At 34.6% G+C, this 21,564-nt stretch overlaps 1 protein-coding gene across 2 annotated transcripts in view; it reads right to left on the bottom strand.

Annotated features, from left to right (window-relative positions):
* The window catches only part of LOC115880060 (pituitary homeobox homolog Ptx1), a 139,780-nt gene that overhangs the window by 111,725 nt on the left and 6,491 nt on the right, over positions 1-21,564 (bottom strand). Inside the window, exons 1-2 of one of the 2 annotated variants that reach the window (XM_030897183.1) lie at positions 6,088-6,278; positions 3,327-3,689 (exon numbers count right to left, since the gene is read on the bottom strand). In XM_030897183.1, the coding sequence (XP_030753043.1) occupies positions 3,327-3,606 (280 nt within the window). In that variant the 5' untranslated portion in view covers positions 3,607-3,689; positions 6,088-6,278. Of the gene's footprint in view, positions 1-3,326; positions 3,690-6,087; positions 6,279-21,564 lie in introns of those variants that run through there. The other variant, XM_030897182.1, reaches the window with a different exon arrangement.

Below are 21,564 nucleotides of genomic sequence, written 5' to 3'. Positions count from 1 at the left end.
TTATTTTTATCTGCAGAATTTGCTGCCGAAGTTTCCGGAATACAGTTCGGACCACCCTGTATATTATCACGCAGTCAAACCTAAACGTAACGCAACAAATATGAGCAAACAATGTAGAAAACAACAAATATATAAAAGAAATCCAGATAACTTTACTGACATCTTTATTTACACTTGGTTAATGGCAAATGGCAAAAAAATGTTAAATTTTATTCGCAATTTTTATTGGAAAAATAAATTTATTTTCAATCGGCACGCTACTAATTCGATTGTGTCATAAAAATTAAATTAGAAATATTAATCTGTCGGAAGGACAGGGAACGAGCGGTACGAAATTTGTGGGCAAATAAATTTATAAGAGCTACCTATAAAATAGCGACAATAAAGAGAGCACAGCGGGCGAACCGTGTGCTATAAATTTTATCATCTTATAAAAAATAATCCCGTAATTGATAATTTTTATCGCCAATTAGAATCCATAAATATTTCGGATGGATACATGTCACATACACGCGTATATATCACTTTGTTGTGCCGGAGAGCACTAAAATTTATTGTCGAGTCGAAAATGTGTCGGCAATTGTGATTGGTTCAATGAAATCATCGATAAAATGTCTACATATAGATATTATATTTAAGTGTATTTGTAATCACAAGTTTAATTTGAATTTATCGATCCATTAAAAATTATTTTAAATACATCTAGAGTATAGTCTACGAGGTCTCGGGTCTAGGAGCTTGCCGAGCACTTAGCCGAACCGAATCGAAACGAGCAGAACTAATTGTATTAAAATGCAATTTGTATTGAAATTATTTTTTTTGAGCATATGTAGGTTAGTTAAGAGCATTTTTTAAAATTATAGTGAGTTCTACAGGAGGTCCCAAAAAAAAGTTACACATCAAAGTTTAGTTTTTTGTAATGGAACACCCTATATATTAATTGACTTTCGAATTCTAGGAGAAAAATAAAGGTGAGTTTCATTACAGAAGTATATGACTAAAATGTAAGGTTTTTGACATATTTAACATTTTCTAAAAATGAAGATCAAATTTTATATTTCAATAAAAGCTACCTAAATTGGAATTTACCCGGTATAGCCTAACATTTAGTTGAAATTACTATTATACTTTAAATCAAATTAAAACTTTACTCAAAAAGTTATGCAGGGTGAGACAACATTAATATTGACCATTGGTCACCTTTAAAAGCTAGTTACTCTTTTATTTTAAATGGAACACCCAGTATATTATTCAGATATTAAATGAAGAATTCATGTCTCTTCAAAATATTATAAAGGTTGCCTACGTCTCAAACACAGATTTTTCTAGATATTTTCATTTTCATGATTTAGTGTCAGTAGATCTTTATTACTTGATAAAATCTAGGTGGCTGTGATATGCCTGACGTTACGTCAACATAGCTGTCAAATTAGTTCAACTTTAACAACTAGTTATCGTTTTGTGTCAGTTAAAAGAAAACAAATTCTCATAAATTTGCCGAAAATTAAAACTTATCCTACAACAGAGAGCAAGTGACATGATTCTATTAATTGATGTTTGGAGTATGCATTCACCCATTCATAGAATGCCTAAATGCTCCTAATTTATCTGTAGCCCTCGCCAATATGATGGGTTGGTTTTCGTCTCGAAATAAACTTGGTGAATTTTATGATGTTGGCAGCATTGCTGTTTATTCAATGTCAAAATGACATTTTGATTTTAAATTAAATTTGCATTTAAACTATTTTCAATAATGTTAATAAATTAATTATTGTTCCATTGTTGAGCTTCGGTGAACTATTCTGACACGCGATTTTTCTTAGAAAATGAAGTTTATGTTACCTTAAAATGAACTTCTTGGATTCTTTGACTAAAAGCTGATGCGGAAAAACACGTTTCACATAAAAATATTCTTAAAAATGTTATTATTTGATTTTTATAGCAAATTCCAGGGCAAATTCCATAACCGCTAATGAAAGAGTCGCGGACTTGTTTATATCTATTTCCAGTTTACGCTGACAGTAGTAAAGGTCGAATTTTGACAAATATTGCGAATTGATACATGGTTGTCAGATCAGCTAGTAAATTATTCGGAATTTCATGCATCTTTTTTGTTTAGGGAAAAAAATGATGCCATAGGTTTTAAAATGTTTTTTAAGACGAATTAGATTGCTTTAGTTCATCAAATTGGCTAAATTACCGCGCCGGCGCGCGGCGAGACAATTGCTATAGTTATAGTTCTAGCAATGAAAACACGCTGTAAGCTGGATGGGCTTTTTATGAGGATATGTTAAAATTAGTGTTTATAAATGTCGACCAACTAATATCGACAACATGAGAGAAACGAATATGGCTGCTTTTCGAAGTAGAATTACTACATGCCTCTTAACATTAAAAGATCTTTTGAAATGAGAATCATTTTATGGAATAAACAGGAAAAGAAGTGCATTATATTATTTCAACTTGCTAAAATTTGTCACATAATTATACGCTAATATTTAGTGTTAATTCTGTAATAATGAAACTATGTATTAAACGTGTATCTATTTATAACCGTTGAATATTTTAATCTAGATCCTTTAATTTTTGTTAAATTAACGAAAGGTTGATCACATCCACCTAGATTATGTCAAATAATAAAGATCTATTGACGCAAAATCATAAAAATAAAAATATCTAGGAAAATCCTTGACTAAGAGGTAGGCAACCTTAAGTATATGTTGAAGATATATAAATTCTCCATTGAATATCGGAATAATATACTGGGTGTTTCATTTGAAATAAAGAAGTAATTTGCTTTTAAAAGTGACCGCAATGTTTAATATTAATTTTGTCCAACCCCGTATAATTTTTTGGGTTAAATTTTAATTTTGTTTAACATTCAATGGCTATTTTAACGAGATATCAGGCTATACAGGGTTAATTCCAATTTAGGTAGCTTCCATTGAAATTTGAAGTTTATTCTTCATTTTTAGAAAATGTTAAATATGTCAAAAATCTTACATTTTAGTCATACACTTCTTCAATAAAACTCACCTTTATTTTTCTTCTAGAATCCGAAAATCAATTAATATATAGGGTGTTCCGTTACAAAAAAAACAACTTTGATGCGTAACTATTTTTGAGGACACCCTGTAGAGCTCTCTCTATTTTTAAACATGCTATAAACTAACCTACATATGCCTCCAAAATTTCATTTGGATATAAACGACCGTCGTATGAGAGGCGTCACCCTGTATAAAGTTTTTTTTTAATTCGCCACTCATAGCATTATGCATATGATAAAATATCATTAAAATCAAACCATTCAGGAACAAACTCACCACGTTTTAGTTTCTCCAACGGCTCGTGGTGCAGCGACGGGGTGTGCGGCACCACCCCGTGATGGTGTCCCGAATCGTGTGACGTCACGTGGTGACCGAGCACCGCCGATCCCCCGCTCATGATTCCGGAAATGGCCGAGCTGACCGAGACCGCCGAGCTGACCGAGTCGTGCAGGTGGTGAACGCCATGGAGATGATCGGAGTTGGCCGAGGACGTGGTCACCCCGGTCACTAGTTCCTGGAGGCACAGAGCTGGATCCGACAGTTGCTCTATCCTATCCATGGGCTTGTAGGGGGCGAGGCTGTGTAGGAGGGTCGTCGTGGCGGATGATTTCGGTCTCACTTCAAACGAGTATAAGGGTCAATCTGCAACAAAATTAAAGTTATGTATTTCAAAGTTATCTTAACACACCGGGAAAACATTGTTAAGTTTTGGAAAAAACTGGGATTTTGTCACTGAAGAATACTCTACAAGCATTGTTTAAACTTGCTTAAGTCGACCAATAAAACAACCTATTGACTCTTGTTGTTGAACTGAACTATACGATCGGACATCAGCACATCCTGCAGCCTAATCGGGTCCAAAATAAATTAGAAATTTATGTCTTACAATAGCCCCCCGTAAGAAGATTTGGCCTTCAGATTTGGCCTTCAGAGTCTGCGGATAAAAACTTTGTTTATGTGGCGGACCAAGTATGTAGCTGGCTAAGCCTGTGGCGGACCAAGCATAGTCCAAACCCGCAGATTTGATCTGTGTTAAAAAACGATCGTAGGATAAAGTACGGCAGCTTTTATTCCGAAAAACAACAATATAAAAACTCCTATAAAACGTCGTTTTGCTACGTGATAGGCCAAGTCCGCGGTAGTCCAAGTAGTATAGATCATAGAGTACTGTATCGAATAATATAGTAATTCTACGACCGAGAAGAAAAGATTTAAACCAGAGCAATCAAAACTCATTCATGCAACTTCGTATCAATTTATAATCAGTTATCATGTAGCTGCTATACGCTTACGCTTGATGGTTTTACTCTAAAGGCAAATGTTTTAATTTTGGTGTTTATTTTGTTATCGATTTCTTGTAATTTTAAGATGAGTTGATCAGTTAAATATGGATGCGATTTAATATTCTTAAAAGTTTCATTTGTTCCTACTTACAGCAATACGCTCCCTACTCCCTACTTTACAATAGAATAACTTTTAGTGACAACTTTTAGTAAATGTTACTCTCTCTAACGACTGCTAACAATTTACTAGTAAAAGTCGACAAATTTCTATAAAATAAGACATTCCCTGATCCAATGTGTAATTCCTATATAGTGATCGAAGTTTCCAACTTTTACTGTATCATATACGAGTATAACAAAAGTAATTTCGAGACAGGTTTGCATTTTTGAGACAATTGGTCCTAATATCGTCAGACCAATCGCTTTAAAAAAAGCAAGAACTCAAAAGATACAAGATGTTTAAAATATTTTCCAAAATACTGGTGATGATTCAAACACATCTGAAAACGCTACGCTAGACCTTGAAAATAAACACGGATGATCAGCGCTGTTGGTCAGCAAGGACAATACGTTTCATGTAAAACGGTTAAATAACTATTGTTAATAGATTCCTATTTACGAAATATTCCCACATCTTATCTGTTCTCTAAACGACTTGAATGGGCACTATGAGCAGTGTGTCTCAATAGATTATACCCTCTTGCCTTGGAACAAGAGATAAGCCAATTTAATCTTGGACATGCTGATAAATTGTCATTAGATAAAATCACATTTCAAATGAACAATTACTTTATGACAGTTAAGTAAGTAGGTAAAACCCAAAAGTTCTGAAGTATATTAAAATATCTTATTATTTATTTACTAATAATAGATTGAAATTGGATTGAATTAAAAATAACCAAAATATTTTCCTTGGTTAAGGCAAATTAAATGGAAAATGAACAGATTTTTGGATATTAAAGCCGAGTATACTCCACGCACAATTATGCTTTGCTACACGTTCGCGCGGGGTGGCATAACAGATTTGAAGGAATTATTTTCTTTAACTAACATTATTTAATTAACATTCCACCTTTCCACCACTTCCTACATTATTATCATTACATCCACAATGCAACGTTTCCGATTATTCGAGGCTCGCATTTTTCTTTGATCTATTCACTTTTATTACAGCGCTGAACCCGCTAGCTTCGCCCTACATTCACTGCGAATGCACGTATATAGTTTTTCCGAAGTCAATTTGAATAGATTGAGACTTAATTTCGGCACTATCTTTGTCGACGTCATTTTTGTATGAGTCCAAGTACTTCCAATTGATTTCGGAAATGCTATACACCTATACGCTTGAGAAAGAGTAACGAATAGTAATATTCGCCAAGTATATCCTCGGCTTACCAGATACATTATTATTTTAAGCATTTAAACAAAAATGTAGAGATAAGTTTTTTATTTTGTTTTTTTTGTTATCTATAAAGTCAATATCTTCAAAGATATTTCTTTATTTCTTCATTTAGCCCTTTATTATTCGCATTATTATAATTTAGTTGTCAATAAGAAAACTATGAATCTTCTATCGATATTATAATCTACTATTGATAAGTCAAATAAAGCTGAGAGAGAATAATATATGGAGATATAAAAACGGGATCAAAAATAAATGCACCGCCTGTTCATTACCAGAAATAAAAATCTGTTTAAATATTTCAAAAGGAATTATTATTTTGAAGAGGGAATTAAGACATCAAACGGGTACGCACCTATTAGATATTATATCTAAAAATTTAATCTGACGTTTTAATACACCTTCATCGATGTTATGTCAAATATCTTCGATAGTTTCACTCTTACTGTAGCATAAACCAGATTTTTCACATTACACATACGTCGATACAAGAATAATTATATAGTAATTATCTATTAGAACCTTGTTTTAATCAGTAATATCGCGCAAGCACAAAACTATATACACATCAAATTAAAATTTTTACATTACTAAAAAAGATTAGAGATTATCCAGCGGATTTAAACTTAAGCAGCCGCTCACCTCGGAATATGATTCTGATAAACAATTTATCAGGTTGATAATATCGTTAATTCAAACACGTAATTACAGTTGTAAATGCGTGTTTTTTTCGATTGACTAGATTATACAGGAGGCTCTAGAAAGAATAACGTCAGTAAAATTGAATGATTCTATAATCACAGCGTATTTAGTACCAGATGGTCATCTTCGCTTTTTTTGGAGTGAAGCGTCTCACCTACTGCGTCTACCTATTCTCATACAAATACCAGCAGTCAGAACACAAATATCAGTTTTTTTTAATGAATAATCAATGGAGAATATAGCAATGTTACGTTAGCCTGTTTATGTACTGGTACATGAGGGTCACAAAGGCAACCGAAAGGCAGATGAAATAACCAAACAAAGCCTCATCAATGCCATCCATAGGCCCAGAGCCATAAGCGGTAATGAAGATGCTGATAAGATTGCTAAGACTGCGGCGAATGATGGAGATTTTATACCACTCGCATTTTCTATCTCTGAACTAAAATTTTTATATCTGTCCATAATAAAAATTGGTATTCAGACAGAGTGGAAAGCAACAGGAGACTCAATAAACTATATAAACGTAAACCTCAATTCTTCCAAGCTCTTGTATTTCGGTCATTATCCAGAAATGAAGAGGTCATTTGGAATCGGCTCAGATTGGGCCATTGCTATATATTTCTCATATTTCTTTTCTTTTAAAGGTGACCACCGCCTATCTGCTCTCATTGTAGCAACCAATTAACAGAGTGCACCATCTCCTAATAGAATGTCCCTCCTTCATTAATTTAAGACAATCACTTGGATCTGAATTCCGTACTTAATGTTAATAATCTACAATTTTTGTTCCAATTCATTGGGACATCTGGTTTGGGTTCATTAATATAGTTTTTTCCATAGCTACTGTTGCCTTATATCTCTCAAAAATAGTAGATAAAATAGTACTTTAACCGCAAGGGTAGATTAAATGATACTTTAACAGCGAGGATAGGTTAAAAACTTTATTCCCTCTCGCACGTTTTTTAATTGCTTCCATTTTTGAAAATGTATGTATTCCTTTTCATAAGTTATTCGGGATTTAAATGGAAGGAATTTGGATATGGCGTTTGTCGCCTCAGCCTGAATATCTGTTGGTAATTTATTTATTTCGTTTTGAGCCATTTCTGGCTCCAATTCAATCAGCAATCGACACGAAAGAGAATTAAAAAATATTGACTCAAAACTGACAACTAAATAGACAGCTTTATTTATTTGTCAAATTACATAGAAACCAACGCCAACCCAGCACAATATTTTTTCTACTCGTAATAAATTCCTTGAAATATTAATTTCTGAATATTTTTTAAAACGTAACTCGCTATGGAAAAAATATTGTTTTGTAGGCGACGATAAAATTGCATTATCGTCTCCCGAAATTAATTCACTCGCGATTTCATCGCCCGTGAATTAATCTTTTCGGTCGACGATAAAATACCATTTTATCGTCTTGTAGAAAAAATAACTATTAATTTAACTTCAATTTGGCCAAAGCCGCTAAATGACTTATACAAAATCCTTCTTCTTCTTCATAGGCCGTGGTGGTGCCTTCTGTGGTACTGTGTTACAAGAGTGGCCACAAAACTGTAGGTAACTATAAGTCTAAAATGGTGGAATAATTCACCAGGGTAGAGACAGGCAAAAAAGTTCATAGTAGAACATAAATTTACGGAAAACCTGATAAGCAAAGACAAAAAGACAGTCAAAAATGTAGTGAGTCTAACAAGGGCATTGCAAACTCATCTAGGCTTCTAAAGCTGAGAGAATTTACGGACATGTGCAGATTGTGTAAATCAGAAGAAGACACAGTTACAAATTTTTATTACTCTTATTTTATGTCAGTGGGATAGCCTGGCAAACAGAGCTCTATGGAGGATTCAGTATCCAAGTTATTAGACTTAGTTATTAGACTGGACAATCTAACCTAGAGATCAGGAGAGAGCCAAAATAAATATAAAAAGGTCGCAGTGGAACAGGTCAATAACCTCAATAATCTAATCTAATCTTTTGGAAAACTATTTTATTCCAGCTCCTACACTCTGTAACAGTGGCGGATCAACGGGGGGGGGAGGGCTTCGGGGACTCAACCCCCCCTTTGAGTTCAGTCAAATAATAGAATAATATTATTAATTTATTTTGTCACAAACGACTCTGGAGTATGTACTCTCGATTCTGGATAAAGTTTTGAGTCTAGCCCCCCCTTTACCGAATTCTAGATCCGCCCCTGCTCTGTAACGTTCTAGATCCATCTGTATATTGCTTTTATGGGTGTTCCAAACACTTTATCGTAGACAAAATAGTTATACCATGACTTAAAAATAATCAATTATTACTTAATTTACACTCCCTGTAATTAAATACTGATGAATTTCAATGTAAATAAAACGCTTTCGCTACATTCATACCTAATTAATCACTTTTTGACATATCAGCAATTTTACATTTATTTATTAGTTCATTCAAACTATCTAAAAACATGAAAAAATGTGTTCACTTAACATTATGGAGAAAATTATTGTATTTGTCTAGTGTTTGAGAGATAAAAAAGGTCATAAATTTCGAGATGTGTGAAGTAAATAAAATAAAACAGCACATCATATTATGTATATCTAATAGTATGTAATGTAGAAACATTTAATACATTAGAATATGGTATATATAATTCAACTAAAGAAATATGATGGATGGAGAGAAATAGAAATAATTATATTATAATTCAATCAACATAGGAATTCGAACTCTCCCGATATTTCTTATCAAATGATAGGAAAAAGATAATAAACAAAGGGCTATTAATAAACGCCTAATTTTTCAACAATCAGGTATAATAATCTAATGACATAGTTTTGAGAGAAACATATTTATTTTTTATTTCGAAATAAATAATAAAAAAGATATCTGAAAAATATCATAAAGATTTGGATTATTTTATTTCTTGTCTCTTCTAGATCAATCTTGTCTTCTTTGGCGTAACTACAGTGGTGCACGGGGGTGCCAAACGTAGGTATAGGTTAATGATTTCTGAGGCGAAGGGTTAATGATTTCTGAGTCCCAGGCCCCTTCCAGGATGAATTGCTAGTTACGCTAATGCTTGTCTTTAGAATATATTTCAAATTTTATTGTTGGTAAACTAACAGAATTAACTGAGAGCTTATAAATTGTAAATGCTTCAACTGAATGCTAACTTCTTTGAATGGAATTATCTATTCAATGAGATCCATAGAATACTGAAGTTCATTTTTATGTTTTTTTTTAAAAAAAATTTTTTGTCAATTTTTTCATTATTACTCTGATTATTGGAAAGCTTTAACTTCTAAATTTAGAAATGTTTGATTTAGCATCACTATTCTCCGAAAGGTCTAAATTGAACCCTTCACAAAGGTACAAAAAGCATGAATGATTTTATTTTAAATATTTTTAGAAGTACAATGAGTAACAGATTTATGAGAATACTAATGTTCAAAAAATTATTGGAATACTTTTTAATCGCAACTTTATAGACATCCATAAATCAATTTTTAGCGACAGAATATTATCTTATCTCTAAATATTCTTTATTACGACATGCCAAGTTTACAAATCAATAATTAAATTTTTAAAATATCGACTTTATCAGTGTGACGTATGTGGTACAGCACACCAATTTCCTAAATTTAGAGATACGTATTATATTTTTATAATTTTTTTCAGAAATTAAGTTTTCCATTCGCTTTTATGCTATCGATCATTATTAGTGCCAGTTCAACATGTTTAATTAAAATTTATTATCATCTTTCAACAGATGTGTAGCTCGCGAATGGAATTATCAGCATCGGAATGGGTTTTGTTTTGACTTTGGACTTGACTGAATGTATTCGATCTTCTCCTTCGTCTGCTTATTTGAGACCTGTTGGTCAGTTTTAACCTTATATTGGTTGATGGTCGCTAAATCGACCACTTTAATTTAACCAACTAATCAGTCGCGTAGAAGTATCGCGTAGAAGTATCGCTTATTTCTATGCGCGCCTTGGCCATTTAATCAACCATATCTGTATGTTGGCCGAATTGGCGCGAAAAGTTAACGTAAGCGGTTGAATATTCGACCAGTGAGCATTGGTGGCACTGAGTGACACTGACATAGAGGTAATAATTATTGTCGTCTAAGCATTTTCTATGCAAATTTCGTGTGATAAAAATTTTAAAATATAGAAACAAACGTATCTGTGATGTTTATTTCTTTTTATTTAGTGCACAAAATTTACGGCTCCAATGATATTTTCGGAAATCGTTAACGAATCCTGTATATTTTTGATCATTTCTCATAGGATGCGAGTTTCTCAAAAAACAAAATTTGGTTTACTTGATATGGGCATATATTTGAGTAGAGAGCTAATAGAAATAATCAAAATGATCTTACTTTTTTTCTTACCTTGGATGATACATACAGTTTATATATTATACAGGGTGAGTTTCCTACGATGTTCTCTATGGGTATCTCGGAAACTACTGGAGATAGAGAGCCGGTTAAATGGGAAAAGAATTGCAGTTTTGTGGGGTCATAAATATTCGCCTTTCAGATTTTTGAAAAAGTTCATGGCTTACTAGATATTTCGAAAAAAACAAATTTCGGCTATTTTAAAAATTGTCTCTAATTCCATTATAAGCTATTTTAGACAAAAAGTTTTCAGATAAAAGTTGTAGATAACCACATCCTTAATGAGACCGTGTCCTCCGTTTTTTTCTAAAGCCTCTCATTTTTTATATATGACACAAACATATGTTTTTTTAAAAGGAAGCCATAGTTGGCCATGACTTCATAAAAAGCGCCATTTTTTAAGCTTTTTAGCGATATAAGCTATAATATGTTTTCTTCGAAAAATTACTGAGTTATAGCCAATTCTTATCATTTTTAAACAATTTCACTTAGTTAGCCATGGAAACAAGTTTAATCGTCTTTGCTCTCATAAATGTGATGCTGTCACATCCAATCTTTGTAAATTAAAATAAACAAAAATTGTAAATATGAATTTTTCAAATGAAGAAAAGCGTGTAGGATTATTGGTTTGAACAACCTTTCTTGTCCATACATTTTCGAGGATACGTTGACCGGTGAATGTTACGTTTTTTAGAGAACGGTTTTCAAGACATGTTAGAAAAGTTAAATTTAGTTATAGCCAATTCTTATCTTTCTTGACTAATTTCACTTAGATTGCATGGTATTCTTATTCTGTTATAATTTATAACTTATAAAAAGTCAGAATATATTACTAAACGGTTCTTTACAATTTACATTACACAAACTAAAACTTAAAAAAATAATATCACTACATACACTTTAAGTTATTTTAGAAAATATTTAAAAAATCCGCCATTGTTTTGAGTTGCATCTTTTTAAAACTGAATTACTACTTATTCTCACAGAAGGACCGGTCGACTTAATTAAACTTTTCTCGTACCGCCACTTCGAGTGCCTCTCTTAATTCATAAGTTCTTTTCTAAACCCTTATTGTTAACTATACCGCATAAAAAATTCTAAAATGGATAGGTCGGTGACCGCGGAGGCCCATGCAATTAGTCCACCTCTTCCTATCCCTGCGTTTGTATAATTATGATATAAATAATTTTTAAAATTTCTTTCATTATGAAAGGTGGGAGGTGGTGTGTTATACTGAAAGTCATGTTGGAACCACTCTATTGATGCGCGAGTATCTACACGCTTTTCTTCATTTGAAAAATTCATATTTACAATTTTTGTTTATTATAATTTACAAAGTTTGGATGTGACAGCTTAACATTTCTGAGAGCAAGGGCGATTAAACTTGTTTCCATGGCTAACTAAGTGCAATTGTTTAAAAAAGATAAGAATGGGCTATAACTCAGTAATTTTTCGAAGAAAAGATATTATAGCTTATATCACTAAAAAGCTTAAAAAATGGCGCTTTTTATGAAGTCATGGCCAGCTATGGTTTCCATTTAAAAAAACCTATGTTTGTGTCATATATCAAAAATGACAGGCTTTAGAAAAAAACGGAGGACACAGTCTCATTAAGGATGTGATTATCTACAACTTTTATCTGAAAACTTTTTGTCTAAAATAGCTTATCAATTTTTAAAATAGCCGAAATTTGTTTTTTTTAAATATCTAGTAAGCCATGAACTTTTTCAAAAATCTGAAAGGCAAATATTTATGACCCCACAAAACTGCAATTCTATCCCCATTTAACCGACTCTCTATCTCCAGTAGTTTCCGAGATGCCCATAGAGAACATCGTAGGAAACTCACCCTGTATACAATAGATCATTACATATATTATCTATTTGCTTTAACAGTCTCTGGTTGAAAAATTGGCAACCCCCCCCCCCCCTCCCACTCCCTTATTTGTTAACTATTTGAAAAATGTTAAGGTTGCTTCTGTTTGAATTCTTGAGAGGTGGACTGCCAACTGTCTTTCATCTTCTTGGAGGTCTTCCCTTCAAGAGGGTTGAAGGTCTCTTACCAACCGGTTTCCCTTCTAGAGCTATGCATGGTAGCCCATTTTCTTCCATGCATTTGACGTATGCGATCCATTGTCTGTGTCATATCTGTGTTCTTAATTCGGTCTCTTCTGTTCTTCCCTATTATGATTCTTAGGTCCTTCATTTCAGCTACCCTTCTTTCCTCTCGGATTTCTATATATGCCATATGTCATTACTGCGCTTATGCAGGCTTTATAAATTTTAATATTGCTGTCTGTTGCCGTCTGTTTGTCCATACTATTCTTCAAACATCATGACATGGCCGTCACTCTGTTTATTTGACTAATCTAAGATCTCAGATCCTTCTCTGTATCGTGGTACGAGTTCGATGTTCCTAGGTATCTAAACTGTGATAGTAAATAAGTTTGTTTTCAACTACCAGTTCGTATCTTGTAAGTTGTTATTAAGCATTTAGTTTTTTTTTTGGTGGAGCTAATCATGTATAATTATCGGCTTACTTGGTAGGATTTATGAAGCTCTCGTTGCATATGGTCCCCATCTTCGCAATAATGGCTGCATTATCAGCGTAGCACACCATAGTTACTCTGTTGTGTCCTATTCGATTGTCTTTATTCGTCGAGGTCACCTTTTCTATGATGATTTCCATTAAAGAGTTAAATAAGAAAGGCCCTATCCTTGTCTAATGCCTCCTGGTGTTGGTATGACTCGTGTTAAGATATTGTTATTACTTGAGTTATTTTATCGATGTTTAGCTTTCTGATGATACTCACAATATTATGAGGCATTTGTTTTTATTTTTCAATGTTTTTAATGACAGATAGACATACTTATGAAACAGATATAAGCTGGTGTATTAAACTCTATTGTTTCTTTTTTTAATTTGTTTAATGGTACTTAAATGTAGTTGGTCTATTTCGTCTAAAGCCTTGTCTCTCTTCGTAAATTGGTCCTCGAGTTTTTGTTTCAAAATATTAGTGAAGAGTTTCATAGTTGTATTGAGAATTATGCATATGTATGTGTTTTCTGTGGTAGTTTTTTGTCCTTTTTTAAATATAGGAATTGTGGCGATTTTGTACCATTCTCAAGGGTATCTGACATTTCGAGAATTTTGTTAAATATCAATCTTAGATGTTTTACTAGCTCTGGACCACCATGTTTCAGGAGTTGATTTGTAATATTGTCTGTCTCTGGCACTTTTCGGTTCTTCAGTTTCTTCATTGTTCTAAGTTTCTTTACTTCTTTGATTGTGCGCGATAGATTGTTTCGTACTTTTCGATATTTATTATACCTTGTGTGCTGTATAATTCAGTGAAGTACGTTTCTCAGGTTTTTATTTCGGCTACCTTTGTTTTTACATATTTGTTCGCTGGTTTCTTTCTGTTTTTCAGCATCTTCCATACCTTTTTTGTGCTCCATGCATTGTCGATATCGCTCGTGAATTTAGTGTTCTCGTTTTATTGCTTTAATTCTAGAGTTTACACTATTTCTTACTGCAACATATTCTTGATAAGTTTCATCTTATGGTGTGCTTTTGTATTTAATGTAACTTCGCTTTTTTGTTGTGAATAGAGCTGCAGGCTGACAGAAAACTTAAGTATTTTTTATATAAATCTTTTTAGTAACTTAAGTTGGTTGGTTCTAAGTAATTTTTCGAAAGTTGGCTATAAGTCTTTTTAAGCTGGCTATATAGATCAGATTATTATATATATTTAGGACACATTTTCAATAGCAGCGTTTCTTTTTAAACTGTAACACCCAAAACACACGCGGCGGTTTATAGGCGGCGCGGCGCCCCGTCTGTGCCGCCGGCATAGGCTCCTTAATGGGACTTCAATGTTACAAAACAAACGGTATCTGGTCGACAGCGCAGCGGTTGCCGAGCATACACAAGCGGTTAAGATCAAAGTCGCGCCGCCTATAAACCGCACAAAATCCGCCGCGTGTATTTGGCACGTAGGCGTAGGTGGCAGCCAGGCAAAAAAAAAAAACAACACGCAATACCTCTAGCAAATAAAAGTCAGTTTTCCGGAACGGGTTTTGATTATTTGTCGAGTTACGATTATGGATTCACTAGTCTGTTGTCTTTCAAATGAATCAAGTGAATAACCAGCCTCTGGCTATGAAAGATCTGTAACCAGGGCTTTGTGTTGTTTGTAGCATTTATTTTTATCAGTCTTGGATCTAAAGAAATATATTTAATTTAATATAGGCCGTTTTCTTCATACCTTTGGTAAATTAATATCACTCAGTGTCGAACACAGTGCATGCAGCACGTGCATCAAACGACCAAAAATTCATATTACCTGATCTCTATCGAATTTCTAGCTGCGGAAAGCCAAATCGGCGCCCTCTAATAGCCAAGCCCACGACTACTTTTCCTTAAAAGGGTGGCTCGCGAGGGCGGCGAGGTAAAAAGGGAAAGCGACGCCCGTTGCGGCGGCGGTGGTGGGGGTAAGATCCGGACTTAGTAGAGGCAAAGCTCTCGAGGCGTCGCGACGCTGATCCGACCTAAACCTGACCAAAGCCGTTTTTAAGCCGCCCGTCTTTTTTTACGGACTTAAGCGACTTTTCGTCTTTGTTACACGTCGCACCTGGATTTCGCCTGGCCGCCGCCGAGTGATTTTCGACATCGGATCGCTTTTTTACTCTCTCTCTGGTTTGCGAACGAGCCTAATTGGTGTTGGTCGGCTTTTCTTTTAACGAGTTGACTGGTAGTTCTAAACTTATGACTATATATTATAATAAAAATAAAATATAAACGGTATTTATTCCAATATTATAATTTAAGCTCTGCCTGTTTTGTATTAAGATCGGTTTCTAAGGAGCTTAACTTGTCAGGGGCTAGAACTGTTTATTATGCACTTTTTGAGTCGCACCTCAGATATGCCCTTCCATTCTGGGGTACGTGTTGTGCGACTCAATTTGACCGCATTTTCAAGCTCCAAAAGTTAGGTATTCACTGGGACCAAACAGCAGAACTCATTGCCAGGACTTTTTTAAAAAATTAAAAATATTAACTCTTCCTTCCTTATTTATATTTGCGAATCCGTTTGCCTAATACGTAAGCATGTATCAGCTTCTCAAGAAAGGCCATCTCACACTTATCCGCATGCACTCAGGAACGCGGAGCAAGATCTTTATCTATACCTACCCCAGGCTCAGAGTTAGTTAAAAGTTCAATACTATACAACTCGAAAAAAATGCACAATCACCTGCCATTTGAAATCAAATCCATAACATCATTTTCTTCATTTCGCAAAGCATTGAAATCTTATTTACTAGACAAGGCTTGTATACTTGTTTTGTATTCTCTTTTGTTTGTTTACTTTACCTTTGTCTACAAATTGTAAAATTTTTTGACAATAAAGACCCATTTATTTAGTCTTGAGAGAATTATACGATAAAATTTAAATTAGATTTTTTTTGCAAGTGGTATTAAACTTGCGGTTCACGTGCACATGTGTACTTAGATGAGGAACCGCCACTATAATAAGAATATTTGGTCATAAAATATCTAAATATTATGTACATTGCAAATCATATCATAGATTAAACAACGTACATTTTATTATATTTTCTACATGTTAAAGTAGAACAAAAGCATTTAACTAAATTGTTGCAACAACAACATTTAGTTTAATTCTTCATTTAGAGCCCGAAGTAAAACAGCCCGAGCGGAATCAAACGACAAAAATAAATAGAATCTGGACGAGGTTTGTCGAGCTTTCCAGGCCAAACTTTACCGCTTCGACCGTCTATTAAACCGGATAGTTTAGAAAACTCGTTGTTTTAAACGGTAGCGCTATATCCCGTCCGGGATTATTCAACTTTAACGCACGAATTGTGTTTAATTTTTATGACTAAAGGATAAGCATTGTTTGCGGGGTAAGAACTGCAGTTCCAAAATGGTGATATACCCTGGGACGACCGTAAAAACTTAGAATCAGAGAACACTTGATCAACTGGATGGAATAAATTGAATGAATTTAGCAAAAACTAACGTAATGTACAACCAACTATTTGTGGAAAGAAAAGACATTTTACAGCATAAAAATTACAGCATGGTACCGACAAGGAATTAAGACACCTAGAAGAAGACCGAACCTACGATGGAGCCATGATATTAGAAAATTAGTAGGGATAACTTGGGCCCGCATAGCCAACAATAGACAACAATACTAACAAATGTAGCTAACAAATGGTTGAATAAGCTGAAAATGATGATTGTGATGATGTCTGTGTGTAATAAACAAATTTTGTTCGACACTGGTATCGATTTTTTGGTCTACTCGTAGAGCCATAAAAGGTTTTTTGTAACAACTGACAGACTGATTTCCGTTTTTACTTTTTACATAAAAAATAATTACCCTCCCAGTGGCAAAATACACAGGCTCTTTACAAGAAATGACCCCGTCATAAAGGTAGATATTATTTATTCTCCATTGATATAAAATATATAGTATCCTCTGTTTTATTATAGTAATGTATCGAAAGTTTAAAAGGATATACCAAGGGGAGAAATTAAGACTAAAACCAACCATAGCGCGGAGAAAATACGGAAAGCTTCCTCCCCTATCGTACCCTCACCGCCATGCAAGTTTATCTCCGATCCCTGGAAATCCGGGTCGTCGGCGGCGCCGGTCGCAAAGCCGGCCCAAATTCAGTCGACAACCCCGGAAGGCTAAGCTTTCGATTAAAACAGCCGGCTAAGGGTTTTAAAACGATCCCGAATTAAGTCTAACCTTTAAATATTAGACGCTTCCAGTAATATCCTGACTGGCACAAAACCATGCATGTTTCGCAGACAGTCATACGAATTCTTTCTCATTATTTTTTCATAAATTTATATCAGAATCAAATTAGATTTAAAAAGAAAAAAAATTGTGTGTGTATTATGTCCTCATATTTGAAGTGAAACTTCGTCTTACTTCCGTCTGTTCGTCTGAGGACTTCATTCGGGTACCTCTAGCCACGTGACGAGTTTGGTTCCAACTGACCCATAATTAACACAAAAATCCTGATGATGATTTCGTCGATTTAGAGGCATCGGTTCGAAACGTCGAGGGCGTCATCCTGACGCCCGTCCCCAAGTATACCAAAATCGACCCACCTTTTTCCAAATTTGGTCGCGATCCAACGGCATCAACTTTTGACCTCTCTTACGTCAAAACTAATTGTCACACTGATTTGTGTCGTACACGAACAAGTTGGCCTTGGTCCAATCTATCGACATACCAAATTTCACTTAAATCGGACGATTTTTTGATTCATTGATGATGGGTTTTCGTAGTGCACGAAACAAAAATCATTAAAAAATACAGCTCTTCGAGTCTTCGAGCCCCATCTACAGAGTTTCAGCCCCCTAGCTCACATAGGACTCGAGTTACGACGCTACAAAGACCCATCTCAACTTCCTCATTTACTTACCACTTTTTTCTCGCTAGCTCGTATGATGCTAGTGACACGACACGGCCTTGAATTTTTACTCCCATCGCGGGTAAAGATGTTTCACTTCAACTAGATAACAATGATTCATTTTTGGAACGTTCTGACCGTGTCTACCATAGATATTTAGAATAAGCCTAATTAAAGGTTCCCAAACTTGTTCAATATCATACACTCGTGTTTATAGAAAAACTATTACAATCATCACAATCACTGTATTTAAAAGAAACTATAGTCTTTAGAAGAGACCATCCACTACAGTTTAAAGACCACAGTCTATATTCTACTAAGATCTTTACAATAGAATTAACCCCAGTTTAAAAATTTTACCGCTGGCAAAATACTATTAACATTTTTACATCTAGAATGTACTTTTTGCTATACGTATCCATATAGGGTGAATATGCCAGTAGTCGGTTGAGAGTCAATGAGATTTTGATTATTTTCAAGCATGAAGCCTTAAGTAAACGGGAGTTTTCATCAATACAATAAAGATGGAATAGAAAAAACAGTCCAAACTGTCCGAGAAGAAGGAAAATCGCGTAAAACATGCAGTCAGTACAAGATTCCAAGTCAACAGTACAGAACCGTATTGAAGACAACTAAGCGACGTTTGCAAACGAATTGAACCAGAATTTGTTTTAAGCCAGGGTTTCTTAAAGTGTGGTCCACGGACCCCTTGGGGTCCATAGCGTATGTATCAGGGGTCCGCGGTCCGCATTACGCCAGTTAACTGTAAACATATTTATTAAGAAAAGAAATAGTGTAGGGCGGCGAATTCAGTAGGTATTTAATCACCAAACACTACGCGATGGGCGTAAGGATCAAAAAAACAAAGTTGAAGCTGTTCCCTTATCAAACGATGTTATTCATTCTAGAATTGGTAAAATGTCGTCAAATGTTTTACAATAAGTTGTTGAAGAATTAACTTGAAGATTTGCTTCACCATTTCCATTCAGCATTCAATTGAATGAAAGCACCGATGTGTCACAATGTAGGTAATTCTTGGTATTTGTCCGTTACGTACAACAAGACACAGGTAGTATTAGAGAAGAGTTTCTTTTTTGCAATTCACTATTGGAGACTACAAAGGCTTCAGATGTTTTTGAAATGACAAAAAGGTTTTTCAACGAACAAAATATAGACTGGAAGACTAAACTTACACCGATGGAGCTCCCGCAATGCTTGGTAATACGTCTGGTTTCGCGGCTTTGGTAGAGAAAGGGATTCCTCAGGTCATAATAACTCATCGTGTCTTACATCGACATGCCTTGGCTTCACGGACTTTACCTACATTTCTGAAGGAAGTTATGTCTACATGTGTCAAAATAATTAACTTCATCGCAGCAACAGCCTAACCTAACCTAACCACCCCCTGTTTAAAAGACTTTGACGAGAAATGGTGTCAGAACATGAAGTACTGCTTTACTATAAAGAAGTTCGTTGGCTATCAAAGGAACAGGTCTTAAAGCGGTTGTTTGAGTTGAGGACAGAAGTGTTACTTTTTCTAAAAGATAAAAGAAATTCATTGTCTGAATATCTTGAGAGCGAAGATTTTGTAAGGGGGCTAGCGTATTTGGCAGATATATTTACTCAATGAATGAGATTAACTTGTCTCTTCAGGGCTCTGTAGTGACCATCGTGCATTTGAACGGTTGAAAGGTTTCATATGTAAACTGCCACTTTGGAAAAGGAGGGTGGAATCTGGTAACTTTGCAAATTTTCCGATGTTTGAAGAGTTAATAGCACAAGGTGACGGTAACACGATATCAAAAATGCTACAGAAAGAGGTGTCTTTGGATATTATAATATTTGGATACATTGCAAACTTCTTTTGAAGACTACTTTAACTTAGAATCGCTTGAAAATGACACGTGGATGCGGGGTCCATTTATAATCGACACGGATGATATCAGCGATGAAGATCTCATTAAAGATTACTTAATTGGCCTGAGATCAAAAGAAGTTTTGAAAGCTGAATTTCATGCAAAAAATCTTAGAATCGCTTGAAAATGACACGTGGATGCGGGGTCCATTTATAATCGACACGAATAATATAAGCGATGAAGATCTCATTAAAGATTACTTAATTGACCTCAGATCAAAAGAAGTTTTGAAAGCTGAATTCCATGCAAAAGATCTTGGCTAGTTTTGGTGTTCTTTAAGTCAAGTTTACTCTCTTTTTGTCAAGCGAGCTATGTCCGTTCTGATACCATTTGCTACTACGTACCTTTGCCCCGAGGCAGGGTTCTCGGTTCTGATCTCAATAAAAACAAAAAAGTCGCAACCGATTGAACGTCCCAGATGATATGCGCCTTGCCTTGTCGAAGATAACCCCACAATTTAACGTTCTCATTGAGGCTAAACAGCAGCATCCTTCTCACTAATTTACTAGTGAGGTGTAATAAATCTACTAATAAACGTTTTCTTTTTATGTTAATAAGGTTTTTTTTATTTTCCTCTATTATTTCTGATAGGGGTCCGTGGAATTGTACAAATTGCGAAAGCGGTCCGTGACTGCAAAAAGTTTAAGAAACCCTGTTTTAAGCAGAGAAAATGAAAAAAAAATTCTTACCTGGATGGAAAACTTAGCCTTTTTCGAATTTCCAATACAACAGGTGTTACCACAGTTTAAAGAATATATAATTCTTTAAACTGTGGTGTTACTTAATACAGTTGAAAAAATTGTATCTAGAAGAAGAAAAATTGAAAGCGCCGTTTACTAATGGAAGAATGGTTTTATGAACCGCGTTGGTGTCGTTTAAAGATGCTTTTTTCATATAGATAATATACAACAATAAACGGTACCTATATAATGTCCAAGATTAAATTTGCTTTAAATTTATACATATATTAAATACGGAACTATGCCGAATCAGCCAATCACAAAGAGTCCGACTTAAGCTTGATTTTCATGAATCCGTTGTCCGACAATACGTTGATACGATATTAATTTCATTGGTTGTATTTAAAGGCTTTGATTGGTTAGAAACGGTTAACCAATTGAAGCCTTTAAATACAACCAATGAAGTTAATATCGTATCAACGTATCATCGGACAACGGATGCATGAAAATCAAGCTTTAGGCTACGGTCAGAGTGGAACCGTTTCCGGCCGAATTAGTTTTCGGGCGTTTACGGCCAAATTTTTAAATGCCCAGTATATTATCTACTCGATCATAGTATCCTCGACTCGGACCGATGAATTCGGTCGATTTTTTCGGACATCGGACGAAAACAAAATAATTTGT

The sequence above is a fragment of the Sitophilus oryzae genome, unplaced genomic scaffold (genome assembly GCF_002938485.1).
Source record: "Sitophilus oryzae breed Bouriz unplaced genomic scaffold, Soryzae_2.0 scaffold_1614_pilon_pilon, whole genome shotgun sequence".
In the NCBI taxonomy this organism is placed as follows: Eukaryota; Metazoa; Arthropoda; class Insecta; order Coleoptera; family Curculionidae; genus Sitophilus; species Sitophilus oryzae.
The sequence above is the reverse complement of the archived record's forward strand: the minus strand, read 5'-3'. Positions and strand labels throughout refer to the sequence as shown.